At 42.4% G+C, this 21,141-nt stretch overlaps 1 protein-coding gene across 1 annotated transcript; it reads left to right on the top strand.

Moving 5' to 3' along the window:
- The first annotated feature begins 3,488 nt into the window (after nt 1-3,488).
- phldb2a (pleckstrin homology-like domain, family B, member 2a) lies at nt 3,489-18,799 on the top strand. The gene is made up of 17 exons (XM_083986088.1): nt 3,489-3,598; nt 5,973-6,096; nt 7,011-7,975; nt 8,238-8,576; nt 11,571-11,705; nt 11,937-12,074; nt 12,923-13,069; nt 13,795-13,905; nt 13,982-14,071; nt 14,209-14,337; nt 15,163-15,262; nt 15,944-16,139; nt 17,362-17,452; nt 17,538-17,684; nt 17,803-18,022; nt 18,172-18,257; nt 18,494-18,799. Exons 2-17 carry the CDS (start codon nt 6,042-6,044, stop codon nt 18,632-18,634), a joined length of 3,090 nt encoding a protein of 1,029 aa, XP_083842214.1. The 5' UTR covers nt 3,489-3,598; nt 5,973-6,041; the 3' UTR covers nt 18,635-18,799.
- Nucleotides 18,800-21,141: the final 2,342 nt, after the last annotated feature.

The raw sequence follows: 21,141 nt of genomic DNA, 5'->3' as shown, positions 1-21,141 counted from the left end.
GGATTTTACTAGTTTCTTGATAAATTCACTGAAATTTAAAGCAATGTTGAGCTATCCAACTAAGTGAGGGACTAAAATAGTTAAGGCAATTAAAATACAGATCCAGCAGCACAACCCGGCTTCAGTATCGACAAAAGTAAAATAACAGTTAAGGAAATGTTGTGTGCAATATCTCTTGGCTGTTGAATAAACTGTCACTTTTTTCTCCCTGGTACAGCAATGGAGAGCAGAGCTGCTTCACACAGATGCAATGGAGCAGGACTTAATGAGGGTGCACTTCACAAAGCTTCATACATAATCATGCAACATGGAGCTGAATGCCACAGACTGCACCTGCAGTTTGAAGCGCAGGATGAAGAGGCAGGTGGCTCAGCAGAAACAGCAGAAAACATTCCTGTGACTTCACAACAAGATGCTAAACCAGAAGAAGAAGAGAAACCAGGAGAAGGAACCATGGAGGGAGATGATGATGGTGATGAGCTGCAGTCCAGTGGTCTGGAGATGGAGGGATTTGGATGCATAGACCCCGGCCTTCATATACCATGAACTTCTGCAACAGATAATTGAACTGTTTATAAATGAGCAATAAGCAGAGGACGATAATGCACGGAAACTTATCAGCTACCTCCTGCAGAGAAACCCAACTAGTGTTTTCATTCATCCTGTCTGAATTAAGGACAAATCTCATGGTAGCGTCCACAGCTACAGGCCCCCGAGGTTTTATATAGGTAAGTTTGCATAGAACCAGCATGCACCTGGAGGTACCTGTGGTTTTACAGGGAGCCATGATGGATCTGGTCTGTTACTGAGATTTGATAGCCCATAAGAAAACCAAAATACGTCTGTATGGATGATGGACTGAAGGTCAGAAACCTGACATCTGGCCACGTCACACCACCAGACAATAAATACAGGCTCAGTGACGTGACAAAGAACCAAACATCATGTTTTGTGTTTTTTTTTTTCTCTCTTTTCTTTTTTTGTGAACTTTGAGCCAATTTTCACATGTTTGTTGATCACCCACTGTTTCTCAGTGCTCTCCACCTCAACCCTTCATCTCTCAGTCCAGCTGAGTTTTGTGAGTGTGTGACCATCAAGAGGCAAGTGATGATACTGAGGTACGTTCTGTCCAGAGCTGGATATGGTTCAGTTATGGACGATTGAATCATTTATATCCCCTTTTCTTTCTGTAATCTTTTCTGCTCTCCTTCTAGATTTATTTTCTGTACAATGTATTTGGGAAGCTCTTTTGTTCCTACAACCATAATGTAGGATGTGCATCTGACACATTAATTGACTGAATAAATGATTTGATTTGTTACGTAGAAAAATAAAAGTTTTTGTGTTTCTGCATATCTTTGTGGAGTTGAACTATTTCTCTCAGCAGAACTCTTTTTATTCAGAACAACGATGACAAGACAGCAAAGATGCAACAGTGTGTAGTTGGTTTATCATTGATTATCATTGATTGATGTTTTATGAATGAAGGATTTGTCCTTTGATGCAAAAATAGTTTGATTTTGATAAGTTTGTTTTGACTGCAGTGCAGATTATTTCAACAGTTTTGTACTTTGTGTGTTTAGTTTTGTGAATTGTGTTTGTAAAAAAAGACCTTTGTTCTCAAATCATGCTTAAACATTTGTAAAAAGAGAAAATCCATGAGGCCGACATCATGTTTCTTCTTTATGGTGATGAACTGTGGGGCGACCTACAGACTCTGTGGGTTTAAGTCCGGCTCATTCTGTCATTAGTGGTCGCAGGTGCAGCTATATGACCGTCTCATCTTTCAGTTGAACCAGTTCAGGTGAGAGAAGGTGTGAACTCTGTGCCACTGAGCCACAGGAGAGAGCACAAGTATCCAAGTCCAGGGTGAGAAACAGCTAAAACATAATATTACAATAACACAGTGAAGAAAAAGACGAGGCCAGAGTGCAGTCTGAGGAGAACAAACATTAGAGAACCACATCTAACTCCAAACCCTGCCAATCGACTTCGGCGTCTTGTGATTGGAGGAGACACTTGAGAGTTTTCACGCTGTGACTCAGACCTCCCAACGATTAGCAGAGCTGATCACACACCCACTCCCACAATCTGACACCATCGCTCCCCCCATTTCTTCCCTCCTTTTTCCACAGTCTGAGCCACTCTACACATGGTTTCTGTCTACACTTTCAAAAAACTGCATACACATGCAACAGTTTGCAGTGGACGCTGGTGTGGTTACTCAAAACCCTTACCTTGTTTCTTTTTTAGACAGGAAGCGGAGTCACATTCCAACGCTTTATGACAATTAAAGTTTGTGCTGGCAATAAATTTAAAGTCCCAGTTTTCAAATGAGACTCTCCTGAGATTTATAGGTACCATTTTCCTATGTATGTGTGTGTGTTAGTGTGTGTTTTTATGACAAAGACCCCGGCTCTGTGTCTGGAAGCAATCAACCCGTCCACAGCCCCCTCCCTATGACGTAATTGGAGTCTTTTTGCATGATGGTCCAGGATTTTTCACTGGGAAATCAGGGGATTTTTCCAAAGAAACGTTTTCATTCATTCTTGTGTCTGAACTCAATTCATTTTTCACATGTTATCTACTCATGATATAGGCTATCTACAGATTTCCACTTTTCACCAAAGATGTCAGATCAAACACTGATCGGACCATAGATGTGCTCCGTGTTGCGGTGAATGTCTCGGAGCGTGAGGGTTTTTTTACTCTCTGGCCTCATAGTGAAGAGGGGGAGTGAGTTTGGCTCTGTTTCAGACACAGCGATGGATGGGGCCTCCACCCGCCTCCTCTTCGCCTACTGCTACAACAGCAAGCTAAGAGAAAACATTTTTTTACAACTGTGAGCACCACACGCACACATGCACACACCGTACACACACACACACACATCCTCCCTGTGTGAGAACAGTCTCGTCTTTCTGTGGACAAATTGAACAGACTCAGGAAGTCAAGTCCACCAGATTTGGTTTAATCAGCCAATTAGAAACAGGAGATGAGACGCTGTCATGTGACTTGCAGATATTCTCATTCACAAACATGATTAAAACATGATACTGTGGCTTATTGATCGCTGCAGGTCAGAGGTCAGAGGTCAGAGTCACACACTACAGGAAAATCAAACATCTGGAGCCAGAGGCGATTAAACACATCAACAAACACTTATAATTATAGCTAATGAGGTGATGATGATGATGATGATGATGATGATGATGATGCTTCCTTCATTTGCGCCTTTTTTTTTTTTGCCTCTTTACATAACAGTAATTCTCGACCCAACCAGAGAGGGGCAGCAGCTGCTCCTGATGCTGAAAAGTAAACACACGCTATTGCCTCGCTCTCCTCCCTCCTCCCTCTCTCCCTCTCTCTCTCTCTCTCATGGAGGGGAGGACAGTCTGAGCTGGGAGCCGAGGTGGGTGGGGAGGGAGGGGGTCTCCTACTCTCCTGCCTGCTCCTTTGTCATGGGAAGACTTCGCTCTGCAGTTTTTACTCGGACTTGAGCCTCAGCAGCTTTACACACACACAAACACATGGCTGAAACCTCCGCTGCAACTATGTGACTGGGACAGCACCAAAAAAAACAAAAAGAAAACAAAAGGTTAGTCGCTCTCAGATCAGCTCCATCAGTTTCTACCGCTTCTTCTTCTTCTTTTTTTTTTTTTGTTAAACTCGCACCGCTGTGTCAGAGCGGAGCAGCTGACCTGAGGTAAGTCCTCAATGAATTATCTTCATGTTGGGAAGTGTGCAGCATGTGGAGCACACAGTTAACAGAAGTACCAGAAAGAAATCAGTTTAAGTTGATGTGTCGAGCTGCTGCAGACGAGATAAGCAAAAAAAAAAAAAAAAAAAATGAAGAAAAAGTGTGTGTAGTGATACAGAGCTGTCAGAGTGGTTTTTGTTAAGAGGCTGAACTCAACTCACTGAACATGACTGGAAACACAACCAGTAAAAAAAGTGGGTGACAGCCAAGTTTGGTTATCAACTGTTGATTGTGTGTGTGTGTGTGTGTGTGTGTGTGTGTGTGTGTGTGTGTGTGTGTGTGTGTGTGTGTGTGTGTGTGTGTGTGTGTGTGTGTGTGTGTGTGTGTGTGTCAGGGCTATGAATGTGTGCAGGGACTGAGTTGTTGATGTTAATGAGGCAGTACAGTGATTTTAAAGCTGAAATTAATGGTCGATTAAACTTCCAAACCATTATTAAGTAAAGGAAACAACTCCCCTCAAGTGGAGGTTTGCGTCCTTTCTTTGTTTTTATATCACTCTTTACTTAATATTTGGTTGTGGACTATTATTTAGACAAACTGAGGACATCGCTGCAGGCTGTGGGACACTAGGACAGCTCTTTTCACTGTCTTGTCTCTCATCGACTGAAAGATTAATCAGAACAGTTTGATCCAGAATGTGAGTGATCATTAGCTGCGGCCCTAATGGATTTTCCTTCTCTAACCTCTGAGGTTTCTTATCAGATTTTTGTCTTTTCATGGGAATGAATTATGTGTCCGTCTGGACAATGAGCGACTTGTAAGGCAACAACAGCTTGAGCCTCATGCACTGTGAAAGTATTTATCTGCAGAGTGTGGTAACACATTAGATGGATGCCAACATATCAGTGTCTGTTCCCTCACACTGTTTACATCTCGCTGTGTGTTTATGATCTCGGCCGGCCGGTCGGCCTGCAGTCTGGGTGATGCAGTAAAAACTCCTGCTCCTGACGTGATCCTGGGGTTTCATCCCCCCTCGCTTCTCTCAGGAGAGCTGGAGAATGAACTCATGCTGATTGATTGTGTGACTGTGTAAAAGGATACCCTACTTCCTGTTAGGCCCTCTCTCCAGACAGCAGCAGCAGAAAATCTTGGATCGGTCGTCTCTGTCTTTGTGGTGCATGTGTGTGTGTGTGTGTGCTGTCTGTGAATTCAGGAAACTGTAATGTTTGACTTTTAAAATTGCTCTATTTTAAATCTTGAACCTTTAATATTCTTCACCCAGTGTGATTTTTCTGTGTTATGACCTTCGGTGCTGGAATGTGAAGATGCATTTTTGTAGATTCATTTCATGTATGTATTTCTTGTAGCTTCTCAGAGGAGAGAGTACGACGTTCTCTTTCTGTTCTTTCCATTCAACATCTTCATTGGAAAAACTGGTGGTTGAAGGCTTCTGTTTTTATAATCAGTCCAGATCAATCAACTATGCAATTCTTTGTAAAAAAAAAAAAAAAAAAAGAGAAAAGAAAGAAAGAAATTCTTTTTTTAAATTACTCAGTGAAAAAAGTAGTATTTAAGTATTTAATTCAGTGATTCAAGCAAACATTTGAATAGTGATTTCAAAATGAAGCAACAATTGAAGCTCTGACCTGCAAATATTTGGTATTTTGCTATTTACCCTGTATTGTTTAGTGTTATTACCTAAACCAGGGATCAATCTCCTGTCAGTGGACTTATAATTTCAGCATGAGCTGCAGGACATGTCAGCTCCTGTAGCAGTTATCCAGCCCGAACCTCACACTTTGGCTGCTGCTTCAATGAGTCTGAGGCTCTGAGGGAATACTTTCAGGGACTACGCATGAGTTTGGGGCTAAGAGATTGATTATGGTTGAGTTTTAAGACTGGGTTTTTATTGGTAACACTGAGCCAGGCATTTAAAAAAAAAACTTTCCTCTGGATCTGTTTTCCTACTTAGGTCTTTAGGAAAGTTTTTTTTCTTTCCATTTAAATATGCACATCTGAAATATCTGCTTGAATTGAGGCATTGTTGTTACGAGTACTGAAGGATAAGTCGAGGGACCACGAGGCATAGATTCAACTTCCTGTGAAGTCTGCATTGCTTGTGTCCGATCCAGATGTTCGTGGGATTTTGCAGGAATACCAGTGCAGGGGGTTAGGAGTGAAAGTTGAACTCTGCATTTATTTTCCACTAGATAAAAATAGGATGCATCTGTTTCATAGAAGCTATTATACTGTATGTATTTTTTCTTCTCAGGGAACGAAGCACGCAGGACCAGAGCTGAATCCTGCATCCTGAGACTGAACCAGAGAGGAGGTCAGTGTGATGAACAGCATGCTTCCTCAGAGGAGTGCGGTCACCACACTGGGCTACGGCTCAGGTAAGACAACATTCAACACTTTATTTTTGCTGATATTATATTTATATTAAATTGCTGCTCTGTTGCGTTATTTTCCTTAATCTAGAAACCAACACCGCTCTTCTGTTTTTTTTTCTGGTGGCACGATTTGCAATTCAATGCAGTCCGATGGTTGACTTTTCATTGCTTCCAGGTTTTTAGTCATCAAAGTTATACAGATACTGTAATTCAGTAAATTTGCCTGCTGGAACAGGATCTCTGACCGATGTTTTCAATAATGATCAGTGGAAAAAAAGTTCCCAAAATGCTGAGAGCAGAGTCACGCTACAACTATTTGTGTCTAGACAGTGGAGAATAGAGGTCTGACTCCATTATTGTTACAGTGATGACAGACGACTAGAGTCCAGATCGCAGTTAGAAAGTCAAATTTTGCAATTTGAATTAATTTATAAAACACAAATACGCTATGGAGACTTTTATGCCAAGGGGTGGGTGGGTGGGGGGGTCCTGTAATATCACATGAACTCTGTAATCATGTATTTATTCACTGACCAGTCACCCATGACTCAAGGCCCTGTCTACACAAAGTTTGCCAAGATATTTGGATGCCCTCTGGCTTTTTTTTTTGCAGTCGAGACTATGATGCATTCTGGTTTGTCCTGGTCCACCAGCATTCTTCCATTTTTAGAAGAAGCCTGACCGCCGATTGAGCCAGTGTTTGTATTGGGCTGAGAACTGTACGAGCGTACATTCTTCCCCGGTCCCCCACCCCCACTTACTCAGCACATGTGTGACACCGCTTCTCTTTGCTGAGCCGGTGCTTATTAAAGAGGTTACATTAAACCTGAGTGTGTGATAAGGACCAAAGAGGGACGGGATGTCATGCTCTGTCTCCTCTCTCTCTCTCTCTCTTTCTCTCTATTTCTCTTCGTCAGACTGTGTGAAGATCGAGCACAGCGGCGGTGGCTCAGTGGGTGGGACGCTGCTCAGAGGCTCCCGCTCTAAAGCAGAGTTACAGGATCTGATGGAGACGCTGCAGCGCAGGAAGAGCGCCCTGGAGGCCAGCCTGAGGGCCGCCGAGTGCAGCCGCAAGTACCTCAGCGTGCCCTCGCCTGTCGGCCCCCAGTCCACCAGGACGCTGTCCATCCTCAGCAGCGCCGACCGGCCTCCGTCCGCCTCCAGGAACTTCTACATGACCAGCAGCAGCGTGCCTCCGTCGCCTCGCCAGGGTGAACGCCAGCTGAGCTCGAACGGCCTGCTCCGCCACCCCCACGCTCGCCACCAGTCGCAGGACAGTCTGCTCCTCTCTAACGCGGCCGACGGAAGCCCCCTGCTGTCCTCCTATGGCGAGCCGCTACCTCGTTCTCCCAGGATGAAAAGCGGAGCCGCCAGCGTGCCGTCCAGCCCGCGCATGGGCCGCAGGATCTACTCTCAGGGCAAAGCTGGAGGCGACTCCCGGCAAAGGAAGTACTCCACCGGCTCCCTCAGCAGCCTCGGGATGCACAGCCGCTCTCTGCCGAGGCTTCACAACGCAGCGGACCCCCCCGCCCTCTCGCTCCCGTCACGCCACTCAATGGGTTCCCACAGAGGAGTGGGGTCAGCGGGGGCGCGGCGCAGCCTCTCTTCCCTGGAGCAGCCGCCAGATGTGACGGTACCAGCCAGCATGCCCAGCACTCCCAGGAGGGCCAGTCTGGCCTCGCTGAGCTCTCTGGGCATAGAGCTGGACGGGACGGGCCTGGATCTGGGCTTCGGAGAGAGGAGATTGTCCTTCGGGAAGGGCGGGTTGAGTCCAGGACAGAGGGTCGGCAGCATCAGCTCTTTGAATGGTAAAGAGGAGCTGAGAGACTACCACCTGCACCAGAGAGATGAGCGACTCAGGGAGCAGAAAGTGCAGAGACTGGTGAGTTTATCCGTTACTTTGGTTTGCCCCCTTTTAATTTGATAACTTTTTAAATCTTCTCCCTGCTCCCTTCCAACCAATCAAAGAATGTTGTGATTTGCCATGATATTATCAAATTGTGAAATTGCCTTGGTTGGAATAGAAAGAAAGAAAGAAAGAAAGAAAGAAAGAAAGAAAGAAAGAAAGAAAGAAAGAAGGAAAAACTAATTTCACAGTGAAGTAATATATAGTTTAAGTGGTAATTATGAATCCTGGTTTTCAGGAATGCCAGCGTCTGGAGACCATCTTGAACCTGTGCACTGAGATGGGTCATGTGGAGAGAGAACCAGCAGGTTCAGCTGTCTCCGACCTGCAGAAGATCAACAAGGAGCTGGAGAAGCTGCAGGTGTCGGACGACGAGTCGGTGTTCTCGGACTCCCCCGGCAGCCCCGCTCCAGACGGCTGCTTTGGGCCCAAAGCCAGAGATTTCCAACTCTCAGACGAGCAGCAGGTCGGCCAGTGTCAGCAGAGCAGCTACAGAGACAGAGAGGCCAGGTCCCACTCACCAGCCATCAGCATGAACAGCAGCGCCCCCTCCCCCTCCACCCAACACAGAGCCAAAGTAAGTCTCACCAGAGTCGTGCAGATCTTCATAAACATTGAGGCTGAAGGGTGAAACTGCAAAGAGCAGGGAATTAAACGAAAGAAAAAACTGTTCCTGGGAGGATTTTGTTAGAAATGGGTCGTTTGAAGAGCAAATCATGAATCACTTAATTTTAATCACACAGAATTAAACACACAGAATAAAACAGAAACATTAAATGAAAGAAACTAGAAGTAACGAGAATATTTAGTTAAATAAACCGACATGTTGCATCTTAATCACAGAAAATGCATTTATACAGTAGCTGGTACTGTAATATTTCTGTTTTATGGTAAAAAATCAGACAGAGGTGACCAAAAAATAGTACCAAGGATTAATTTCATACAAAAATGTCTGATAATACAAACTACAGTCCATATTGTAGGTCAACATCCTATGACAGAGTAGTGGGCTATAGAGGCATAAACCAAGCCAACATGACAAACACACAGTGCTGACATATTTATAAGTGCGTTAACAAACAGACAGGGAGCAGCATCAGCTTTCATTTGTTTTTTTCTACTTATATTCACTGTGCTTCTCATTTTACTTCTGTTTGTCAGGGTGTATAATAACACACAGGTATGAATAACATCAGTGATGGTCATCCTCCATTCAGGTGTCCCAGTGAGACTTGACAGTGGCTGCATCCAAGATCACATCCTGTTTGTCATGTGGTCTGAAATATATCCACTCCTTCATATGTGCTGCATTTTCTACTGTAGATATGAAAATAACGCTTCACTGCTCAGTTTAGAGGAAACTACAGTGTCTGTTGTTCAGGGAATAATGACTGTGAGTGAGTGGGCGAATGAGTTTTGGCCTCAGAGACCCTCACAATGAAGCAGCTAAATGGAGTTTGAACATTATACATTACTAACCCCTGTGATATGTAAAGAAGACCTGTGAAAACACCTCTACTACTACATTTTTATGTGTCATCATGACTATTGTGTCATCCATACACAACCTGTGCTGAACTTTTCAATGATCTGCCCCGTGTCCTTGACTTGTGTCGGCTACTTCCTGCTCCAGAGCGAGTGTTGAAGTGAGTGAGTGAGGAGAGGACCCAGCTGTGGTGAAGGACTAATGGGTCCCACCCCAGCTGTGGAATGCGGTTTATCCGACTGCTGATCGCTTGTTTATCTCTGTTTGTTTACCTGTTGTAATATCAAGATGAGTTCTTGAATTCCATTTCTAAGTTATTTTCATTTCCCTCTCCACATTTTCACAAAACTTCATTTTGAATACTGAAGCAAAGATTGTAAATGAGTCAGTTTGTGAACTATGTGGGGGAAACAAACAAATGATGTTTTGTATCTTAGATGCAACACACTGGTGCAAACATCTTCAGCTACATTTTTTAAAGCTCGACCATCAAGCTTGAAGGGGTTAATGTATTATCCTACGCACCATGATGGATTTTGTCATATACTTGGCTCAAACAAAATTCATCCACATGAAAAGTGAAACCATGTGTCGCATGAAGCTCTCATCCATAACGCGAAGCTTGCGTACAGCGTGTGTGTTTTCCCTTTTTTTTTCATTATTCAACACATAAACACTCGACTGAGGTAGATTCCCCCAAATGAATGGGCTTTTTTGAAGTCCTGTTAATCGTGTGTAGCTGATAATTAGTACATTTCCTGTTTATGTGGGTTGTTCAGACACATAAACGGGAAATCAGACTTTCCTAAGAGCTCCTTACAGCCTTGATGTCACCACAACTTGATCTCATCTGCTCATAACATCTGTACATATCAGGAGGAAGTCCTAACTTCACACACTGAGAAATCAATGAACATGTTTCATTAGCAAATATGAAATGTAATAAATACTGATCCCAGCCTCCTCCTCCTCCTCCTCCTCCTCCTCCTCCTGCTCCTCCTCCTCCTCCTCCTCCTCCTCCTCCTCCTCCTCCTCCTCAGTCCGAGTGCCACTGGGTTACTGTCTCTGTAAAAAATCTTTTTTTCCTTTCTAGAGCAGTAACAAGCTGATGGTGTGTCTGGTTTTAATGAAGAAGGCCCAGTTTTCTTTCAGCGCTCAACCATTGAAACTCTTCAAGGAGGGGAGAACAGGAAATGACTTTATCCCACGGAGAATTAGTGTGTGTGTGTGTGTGTGTGTGTGTGTGTGTGTGTGTGTGTGTGTGTGTGTGTGTGTGTGTGTGTGTGTGTGTGTGTGTGTGTGTGTGTGTGTGTGTGTGTGTGTGTGTGTGTGTGTGTGTGTGTGTGTGTGTGTGTGTGTGTGTGTGTGTGTGTGTGTGTGTATGGCTGGTTAAGAAGGTGCGTTTTTCCAGATGTTTTCAACTTGATACTGAACCGAAATGTATGGAAGAAGTCTGTGAAAACAAAAAATGTAGTTAACACATCAGCACAGGTCTCTGACCCCTCTCCGTTATATGAACAATACAACTCTCAAACACAGCTAAACTTATTCCCTAGTAGAGAACCACATTTCTGCTCTGTGTCAGTTGTGAGAAAAGTTTACAGCCTCCAGATACCCTCCATCCCATCTCTTACATTCCTAAGAGCAGGAAGACCGAAAGCTCTCGACCAGTCTGCGAAGTTATAAATCCAAAACCTGCTGCCAAATGAACTATTAAACAAAAACTCCTATACTTGAGAATACAGGATCTACTCAGAGTATGAATGGATGTGAGCTGGATGGTGCAAAAGAAGGGAATGCTTTGGCACGACTGGCAACGACTCGAGTGCAGCGATAGAGATTTCCATTACGCCAAGTAGAAAAGAATCCGGTTGTCAGCGATCCAACTTTGGATGAGTTAGAACAGCAGCTGCTGTCGTCGTATTCAACGCTGCTCTGACTGGTGAATTATTATAAACACAGGCAGTGGTTAATACAAGGGAATGAACAGCTCTTTGTGTTTAAAAAAATGTCTCTGTAGCTTTTAATTCAACATATATCTCCTGTGGATCAAAGCACTAACATGAATTCCTGATGTGACTGCAGGCTTTGAAGAGTGCGCAGCTGAAACAGGAAGTAACGCATATAGAAGAAGAGAGGATTCAAGTCCTAAACAACATAGAGGAGCTGGAGCAGAAGATCAAAGACCTGGACAACCAGATGGAGGAGTCTGTCCGCGAGGTACAGTAGACGACACACGGCAGTGAATAAACACAACTGAACAACCTGCTAACTAAGGGCTTGTTGATGGCTTGCGGGTGGTGTGCAGCGCTGCATGTGTTCCTCAAGCTACTGAAATGAAGTTGAAGCTGCCTAAAAAATGCAGCCACGAGAAATGAGAAATGCATTAACTGTTCTGAATTAAATGGATCCAGGGGCAGGTTTTCTACTCTGTGCCTCTGTCTGCTGCAGATGGAGGTGGAGTGTGCTCTGCTGGAGGGGGAGCAGGAGTCGGAGATGGGCCAGCTGCAGAGGGACAAGGAGCTTCTGGAGCAGCTGAAGGAAAAGATTCACAGCATTGAGAAGACGAATCACACTGAGAAGTCACAGGTAAGAGAAACAATTGTGAAATGGTCAAACTACAAAATAATAAACTCTAGGGACATACTCATATTGGTCAGAGGTGATTGAGGGGCATTTAGACACGGCTCCTCAGGCCACAGTTCAAACTCTCAGTTCAGCTTCCTCTAAAATGGCTCCAGTTGCTTATCCTTTAAAACAAAACAAACAAGTTATGTTTCCTGAGGGAAATCCTTATAACCCCAGACTGAGAGAGTTCATTGCAAATGAGCTTTGCAGAGGCCTTTTAAAAGACCCTCACCATAACTGTCCAAGAGTGTCCAAAACGTCCCAACCGAAACCAAATATCTGGATGAAGTGATTTAAATAATGTGTTTCTGTATTTAGTAATTTTACGTTTTCAGCACTCACAGAAGTTTATTTTTCGCACCTCTAGATCCTACTTGACATTTTTCTTCTGTAAACCCGGATCCATTCCTGTTTGTATTGTCCCAGAACGTGTCATTCTTGTCATTCACAACTTCTGTTTCAGCCCTGTGATCCTTTACACCCACATCTTGGAAATGACCCAAATAGTTGCCATGTGTAAAAAAAAAAAAAGAAGAAAAAAAGAAAAAGAAAGTCAGTGCATCTGACTCCAATTTGGGAAAAACTAAAATCACCTGAAACCTCACATCACTTGGAGAGACACAAAGTGTGACACAAATAGTTTCAACTTTGTGTTAACTTTGGTCAATTGGATACTTAAAGTTAATTCAAATTGAAAATCGCAAATCATTTTAGATTAAGGGAGTTCATTCCTTGTACCTAAGGTTACTTAAGGCTTACTGTATTCTGTGTAGTGTTTTCATGTACTGTGTGTGTGTGGTGTTTCTCAGGAAGCTAAGGAGCAGACAAAAAGTTTGGAGGATTTGGAGTTTCAGAAGCTGGAGAGAGAAATCAATCAGGACGAGGAAAAGGAGAATCAGAGCCAAGAGCTGCTGCGAGAGATAGCAGAGTGTCAACGCCTCACTGTCACACGCAAGGTACGACCAGTCAGCTTTTATGAATGAGCATTTGGCTTGTAGAGCAGTTACTGCTGTTTGATTGTTTGTCTTCACCAAAATTAACCCTAAAAAAAAATTAAATGTGACTAGACGTTTGCTACAAGTTATATTTCATAAAATACATTTTTATATCATAACAAATACATGAAAATGTTAGAGCAATAGGACTGCAGTATGATTATGAACACACGGCAATCTAATCTATGTAATCTACACACTGCAAAACATTTAAAAGGTTTTTCTTTTTGGTGATTTCTTTTAAAATTTCTTATTTTTCTGGCCTTTTTTTCAGTCATGAGTCATGACATCTTGGTTTGTTGTCATTAATCTGACTGCAGGTTGTGAATGAAATTAAGATGTGAAATTGTGAGATTTGCAGCACAAAGCAAAAACAATACGAGCAATGGTAAGCATGCAATACCAGAGGCCTGAAGAATTTATTGACTTTCCAGTTGAGGTCAAAACCACTGAGAGAGAGAGAGAGAAAACAAAAAACAGTGAGGATGTTACTTTAACAAACAAAAATCTCACAAAACCTTCATATTCAGAATGAGAATTTGTTGTTTGCTCATTCTGCTTTCCCTTCAAAATAAAACACCTCTGGTATTTTGTGACTTTAGCAGATACTGCAAACTCTTTTCTTCATACTTTTCTCAGCACTGCCAGATATTGTGCAGTGAGCCTGTGTTCCTCTGTTCGTGCAGGAAAGACTCATGACTCTGAAGAAACAGTCGTCACAGATCACCTTACAGGCTCAGCAGGAACGAGAGAATTTCCAGAGAGAGAAGAACAATTTGCTCGTCATGCTGCAGAAGGTGAGCGGACCGTCTGCAATGCTGACGTTATAGATATCTGATTTGATTTAACTGATGATATGCTGATGTTTAACAGGAGAGAGAAAAACTGGTGTCGTTGGAAGGAAAGTACGCAGAGTTGTCTGAGGGGCAGACGTTCACTAACATCCCTGTAGCCCTCAAAGAGGTAGGAGCCGGTTACAGCCACAGCGCTGGTTCATATTTCCACCAGCAGAGCGCACCGCTGAGTCTGAATGTCTCTGATGAGGAGTTTTGATGAGTTTTTACCCTGGGTGATTCCTCTGATCTCTGTGCCCACTGCAGCACTTGAACTCTGTGAAGGAAAGGAGAAGAAGCAGCAAAGAAAGCCCGACTGACAGCCTACCTCATAAGAGGAGCCAGCAGCTCCCCGCCTCTTACGGCAGATCGCTAGGACGGACGCTTCCTCCCAAGGTTAATACTTTATCAAAGACGTTAATCAGCTCTAATGATTCCTCTCAGACTTTTACTGTTTCTCTCAACTTTTCAGTTTCTTTTGAGTTGTCTTAGATTGATGCCCACAGAGAGTTGTATCTAAATCATCTCCATTTATAGGCAGTTTGTGTCTTGTTTTACCGATTGGACTGATTTTTATGTCCTCTTTTGTGTAAAACACCCATTGACACATGACAATCAAAGAACCGAGGGAGGGAAAGTACAAGTGCAACAAAACAAGTCAGTTTGTCCAGTAAACACAAGTTTCGAAACAATAATTCTTGAAACATGAGGAAGAAAGGAGCATGATGGTTGTGCCAAGTAAAATCACCACATTAAATACAACAAGGCTTGACTCAATGTCTGTTTCTGAGAAGAAAAGAAAAGAAAAACTCCCTAACTTGAAAAATGACTTTCAAATGTATCTACACAGAGAACTAGAAATAGTGTACGTCGACTAACTCACTGATATGTGAACTACTGGTTACCATGGATGAAGATCTGAACATATCCTAAATAGAAATAATTTCTTTCTAATAGTTTATCCCTGTTTACTCTCACATTGTAATCGCTGCTTGTTCTGATCCTCGCCTGCAGAGCAGCAGTGGATTTTGTTGCCCTCATTATTTCCATCCAGAAACATTTGAACTTTTTGTCCCCGGAGGACGGTCCGCCCAAGTTTTAGTCTTGCAACACCCATCCAGCTCATGATGAGGCAGCAGCATCTTGAGTGAGCTAAGTTTGCAGTTGTGTAAAGGTTGTAGAGTCTGGTCCTGACCACCAGGTGTGCTGCTGCTCCCTCAGGCTCACCTGCCTCTGTCCCAAAGCTCCAGCTGTGGCAGCGTCATCCCACAAGGCTTCAGCCTCTCCACCCGGGACCTGAACACCCGCCGCCTGCCAAAGAGTGAGTCAAAGCAGAGACTGCTGCCTGCATCTTATCTTTACAGTATCGACCAGCTTTAAACTTCAGGCTATAAACAGGACAGATTATGTTTGTTGCAACTCATAAAATGTCATTTAAAAAAAAAAGAAAAAAAGGCTGGGGCGAGATGTCAAATAAAAGTTTTTTATGGGATCTTCTGATGGAAAATGTACTGAATATGAATTACAAAGATTTGATTAAAGTGGTGGTGCAATAATTGGCAGCAGATAGTCCAAATCTGACTGTTTGTCTCAACAGAAGTGCTGCAATTTATATCATTTCAGATAAAAATAGACGTTTCCCAGCAAACAAGTAACCCATGAAAATAAATCTCTATTGAATGGAATACAATTTTAATAATACAATTTTTGGACGTGTTTTGCGTATAATGACTAATCATGTTGACATTGTCTTGGTTCTCATTAAAAACCTCTGTCTCTCTCCAGTTTGATGGATTGATGTTACTTGGCTCATTTATTGCAAACAGATTATATAAAATTATGATTACAAGATGCTTGGCCGACTACGTAGTTAATGAATTGCAGCTTTGTTGTTGTGATTTGGTGCTTGCGTTATATTAGATTATTGATGCGGGGGGGGGGGGGGGGGGGGGGGGGGGGGTATTCCCACTTGGTTGCTGTAATATGTTTCTTCTGTCAGCAGGCAACAGCCATGCACACATGAACGAAGACAGACAGAGAAGGAGCGATTTCTGCAGCAGGATGGTGTCGGAGCCAAACGTGTTCCTGGACTCCTTCTCTTACCCGGACACCAGCCAGACCTCAGACACCGTCAGCGTGGACAGCTCCGACAGCCTGGAGACCAGCTTCTCCGCCTGCTCGCCAGACAACATCTCCAGGTCAGAGATGAACCCCATGTGCAGAGTAAATACTGTATGTCTCATGAAGATGAAGAGGAGTTGTGTTTAGAAAATAACTGAGGGATAGAGAAAAAAAAGGCTGAGGAGGGTATTTAAAGGGACAGTGTGTAATATTTGTCAAGGTTTATTGGCAAAATCTGAATATACTACCAATTAATATATTTGTACAAGTGTATAATCGCTATAAAATAAAATCTGTTTGGTTTTCATAGCCTACAATTATTCTTTTATATATACATATAGCAAGGGTCTTGCTTACAAAGTGTCGCCATCTTGCGCCGCCATGTTTGTACGGAATGGAAAATCCAGCCAACCAGAGAGCACGTTTCAAGAGTTTCATGTTCATAAATAAACAATAGAACTATTTTAATGATAAATAATAGAATCTGGATGCTAGATGTCACTGTTTTCCCCTCATTGTACACACTGGACCTTTAAGAGAGAAGAGCGAGCAGAAAGAGTAAATGTTTTTGGCTTTTAAAGAGGCTGTACTGTAATTCATTGTCAGGTGAAAGACATTCAGACGACACATGCACATTAAATAATGCAATGTTTTCTGATGTATGTTTGGGAAGTCTCACCTAATGCTGATGTTAAAGTCTTTTTTTTTTGGGCTGCGAACCTGAAACTAAAATCTCTGTATTCATGCCTCCACCATGAGGTTATGTTTAGGGCAGTGCCTGTTTCTTGGTTTGATTGATTGTTTATTTATTAGTAATTTGGATTACGTAGTGCAAACTTTGTGGAGGGCTGTAGATCTGTTGAAAGATCCAGATCCAGGATTTGTTTTTGACATTTTATCACTTTATCAGGAAAAAAGTGTTTAGATGAAAAAAGTGAAAAACGTAGACATATTCGTGGTATGAGTTTGTTTAATAAGGTGCAGATTGAGAAGATAATCCGAAACCACAAGATCCACATCTGGTGAAAGAAAATACTGTTGTTCTCATAATTAATCATTTGTTAATGGTGCATATTGTACCAGCTGTTTTCATCTTACATCTGTATCCAACATGCTGACATCTTTATTTTATACAACAGCAAATAAATAAAGCTCTGTCTTGTGTAGAGATTAAAGACAATAAACAAATAATTAGCTGCACTTGAGAGCAATAGACAGATTTTGTCAGATAGTTGTGATAGATTGCGGAGTTCTGCGCTATTTGAACATGAGAGATTTGTGTTTTCTATTTCCCATCAGTGCCAGTACCTCCAACATGGTGAAGATTGAAGAGATGGAGCGTTTACTGCGTGAGGCCCAGGTCGAGAAGCAGAGACTCCTCGAGCATCGGGTAACGTGTCAAACTTCACTGACACCTACTGTAAGCAGACATGAGTGTTTACTGATGGATGCAATTCACTCTGTGTGATGTGCAGGAGCGTGAGATGGAGATGCGCAAGCAGGCGCTGTTGGAGGAGCGAAGGAGGAGGGAGGAGCTGGAGAAACGACTGCAGGAGGAGACGAACAGGAGGCAGAAACTTGTGGAGAGAGAAGTGAAGCTCAGGGAAAAACAAAGATCGCAGGTACTTCACAATAACTAACACGAAGATTTTTCAAGCTGATTGATTTTCATCGTCAGGTTCAAAGCAGTGCACTGTGTTTTTTACATCTGTAATCTCATTTCATTGCTTGTTTCCATAGTCGCGGCTGTTGACACGTTACCTCCCTGTGAGAAAGGACGACTTTGATCTCCACGGCCACATCGAGGCCGCAGGACACAACCCAGACGCCTGCTTCCATCTGGCCATCACCGACAAAACCTGTCGAGGCTTCCTGGTCAAAATGGGCGGCAAGATAAAGACCTGGAAGAAACGCTGGTTTGTCTTCGACCAGAATCGCAGGACGCTCACCTACTTTGCAGGTGAGCACGTCTGAAAAATGTGCAGTTTTAAAAATGTGAGACGAAAGTTACTCCAACCATGATGTCAGGTTTAAACTATGCCGGGACACTTAAGGATGCAGAGAGAAAAAGGGCTTTGATCACATTTGTGTTTACGTTCTCCGCTGCAGACAAACATGAGACCAAGATGAAAGGAGTCATTTACTTCCAAGCCATAGAAGAGGTTTATTACGACCATTTGAAGAACGCACACAAAGTAAGTCTATTTATGTGTGTGTGTGTCTGTGTGTATGATTGTTACCATGTGGCCTCATCCACACTAAGCACAATTTTCCTCGGAATATGATGACATCTGTTTGTCTTCTCCTTCTCTCCCTCCATTTGTCTTCCTCCCTTCCACACATGCGTCACCTCACTCCCCCTCACCCCACTTTATCCGCTACTATTTCACTTTTTTTTCTCTCTAATTCAAACTCACTTCCACTTCCCAAGAGTCCCAACCCCTCGCTGACGTTCAGCGTGAAGACCCACGATCGGGTTTACTACATGGTGGCTCCGTCCCCCGAGGCCATGCGAATCTGGATGGACGTTATTGTCACAGGTGCTGAAGGACATATGCATTTCATGGTGTAACTTTTATCGCATCAGATCAGGGTCCACACAACTTTTTTTCTTGGCTAAACTTTGTGTTTAGCGAACATGTTGCGTTGATCTGAGATGGACGTTCATCATCAGGTCCATAAAAAATTGAACTTCTGTTTACACTTGTAGTATTTGTAGCCTGCGATGACAATTCATGCTCAGAAGCACATTTTATATTATAATCGTGTATAACAAATGAAAAGGATTTATATACAGGTTTCATATTTAAGCTATGTATGTTATTTTTTTATTGGTTTATATAGCATGAGTGGCTGAATCAGTATTAAATGTTGTAACATTTTAGCTGTTACGTTTTCCAATCTCTGCTCGACTCACACGCTCGCACGTCATGTTTAGGTTTTATTCAGCAAAACTGAATCAGGGAAGCTGTCAAATGATCGGAAACTGAACGTCTGCTACACAGTGCTGTGCTCACGGATGTTGCCTCTCTATAACAGATTCTTATCTGTACAGACGGCTTTCTGTAAACTGTCTGATATCATTTCCTTTCCCCTAATTTTCAAACCAAAGATTATGATGTTGGTCGGCCTGTTTCTTTACCTTCCTTTTCTTCTCTTCTCTCTATTTCCTGTCTGAGTTTCCGTATCTTAGTCCGACATCAGTTTATCGGTGGGTCACTCACAACTTCCTGGTGATCTTTTTCCCAGATTAGATCACCACTTCTGTATTTGTGGTTTCAAGAATGCACATTTGTACGGTATGTTAACTCAGATCTATAATTGCTATATTGTCATTAATATTCCTGTGTAATTAGTTTGAGTATTATTTCACATGTTAAACTCAAGCATATTGATTGCTGCTGCCAGACTACCAGCATAAGCTGCTCTTGTCTTTTTATTTAAAGCAGGTCTGAATGTCCACTATTAGTTTTCTTCTGTTTGCATCACTTTCATTCCAGCGTGCCTTGAATTGTGCTTTTCTTCACACATACAAATATAATTTGTGAAGGAGAGTTTATTACAGGCACTTTTTTATTATATTATTTTTTTTTTTACATTTTATTATAATTAATTATTTGTAATTGTTGCCAAATACTCTACTCATTAAAGTAGACAATTTTTCCAAATCACAATGGTGCTGTGTTTGATACCTACCACTGTGCAGCTAATGGAGCTCCCTCTATGTAGCCTATAGCATAGGCTGCTGATAAAATGAGGTCATGTTGTGCAGCAGTGATGCTGTTCGTGCTGCATCACCCGCATGTTCCTCACACTCAAGTGTTTCTTTATGCTCTTTCACCAGCAGAGGTCCTCAGTGCAGAGTGGTTGCACTGGTATGACATAATGCTCAGACTGACTGGCTGCTCCACACTCACTTAGATAAATGAGCAGTTAGTGAAAGTGGAGCCTCGGCGATCCATATCCTCTCATGCTCATATATCAGATATGAACATTTGTGAGAGTTGCTTTTAATAGGCAAATTATCATCGCCTGGGATCTGAAACACAGAATTATTTTGCTTAATTTGTCTTGAATGTGTTATATTTCACTGACTAGTTACGCAGTGGTCGAGGGAGCAGTGGTTGGTTGACAGGGCTCAGTGTTTTCCCTGTGCTGGATCAGTGTTGGTTCACTCAGAGTGCAGAGCTGACTGTGTTGCAGATGAGTTGTTGCCTTTGCTGGATGTTTCTCAGTAAACAGACGTATGTATCAGGTGAACTCCAAGCTGTCTGAATGAGACACAACCAAAGAAATTACCACATTTTTATATAAATATTTAAACATATGTGAACAATAATGGTTTAAGTAGACCCTATGCTACAGCATTTTATACTCAACACATGTCATGAATAAATAATTTGGATTATGAATCATATCTCTGAAATGTTATGGCTACTTATTTTGTGTGTTGAACATGAACATTTCATTTCACAGGACAGTAAAAAAAACAAAAAAAAAACAGCTGGTGTTAAACAGAAGGCAGAGAAGTGAGGTCTTTTCTGTGCCACTTAAAAAAGAAGCTTCATAAATCCCAACATGACAAAATAGTCCAACTTCCCGTGAAAACCCAGCATGAAGGAATTATTTCCAGACCACTGTGATGTATCGCCATGGGAATCAATGACCTTATTATATACAGCTGCACAATGCCACTGCCACACATTTTCATCAGCCTTTTTATTATTAGTAGTAGCAGTGGTATTTATCAGTATTATCATTATTTGTCAGATTGTGTTAAATTGTGTTAAATCACCAATTCACCAGCTTTTTCTCTATTTTCTGTGACACTCTCAAAAGTTGCTTCAGCCTCACCCAGAAGAGACAGGAGCTCAGACACTTCATTGCAGTGTTTCGAGGGTATATTTAAAAATATACATAAAAAGCACCTCTTTTAGTCATTGAGTTTGTAATTGTATTAGAAAGTTGTCTTCTGTTTTTTGTTTGCTGTTAGCTTTTCTATTTGTATGAGTAGTGGAAAAATGAAAATACACTTGTAAAATACAAGTCCCTCAAAGCAGTATTTAAATGAGACACTTG

Source organism: Trachurus trachurus, assembly GCF_905171665.1.
Source record: "Trachurus trachurus genome assembly, chromosome: 14".
Taxonomy (NCBI): Eukaryota; Metazoa; Chordata; class Actinopteri; order Carangiformes; family Carangidae; genus Trachurus; species Trachurus trachurus.
Note: the sequence above shows the minus strand (reverse complement) of the source record. Positions and strands in the feature narration are given on the sequence as shown.

Excerpts from the sequence above, each read along its gene's own strand:
- phldb2a (XM_083986088.1), top strand. The coding sequence starts at position 6,042 with ATGAACAGCATGCTTCCTCAGAGGAGTGCGGTCACCACACTGGGCTAC. Across the intron at positions 7,976-8,237 it reads AGCAGAAAGTGCAGAGACTG|GAATGCCAGCGTCTGGAGAC; the intron begins GTGAGTTTATCC and ends CCTGGTTTTCAG. Across the intron at positions 13,906-13,981 it reads TGCTCGTCATGCTGCAGAAG|GAGAGAGAAAAACTGGTGTC; the intron begins GTGAGCGGACCG and ends GATGTTTAACAG.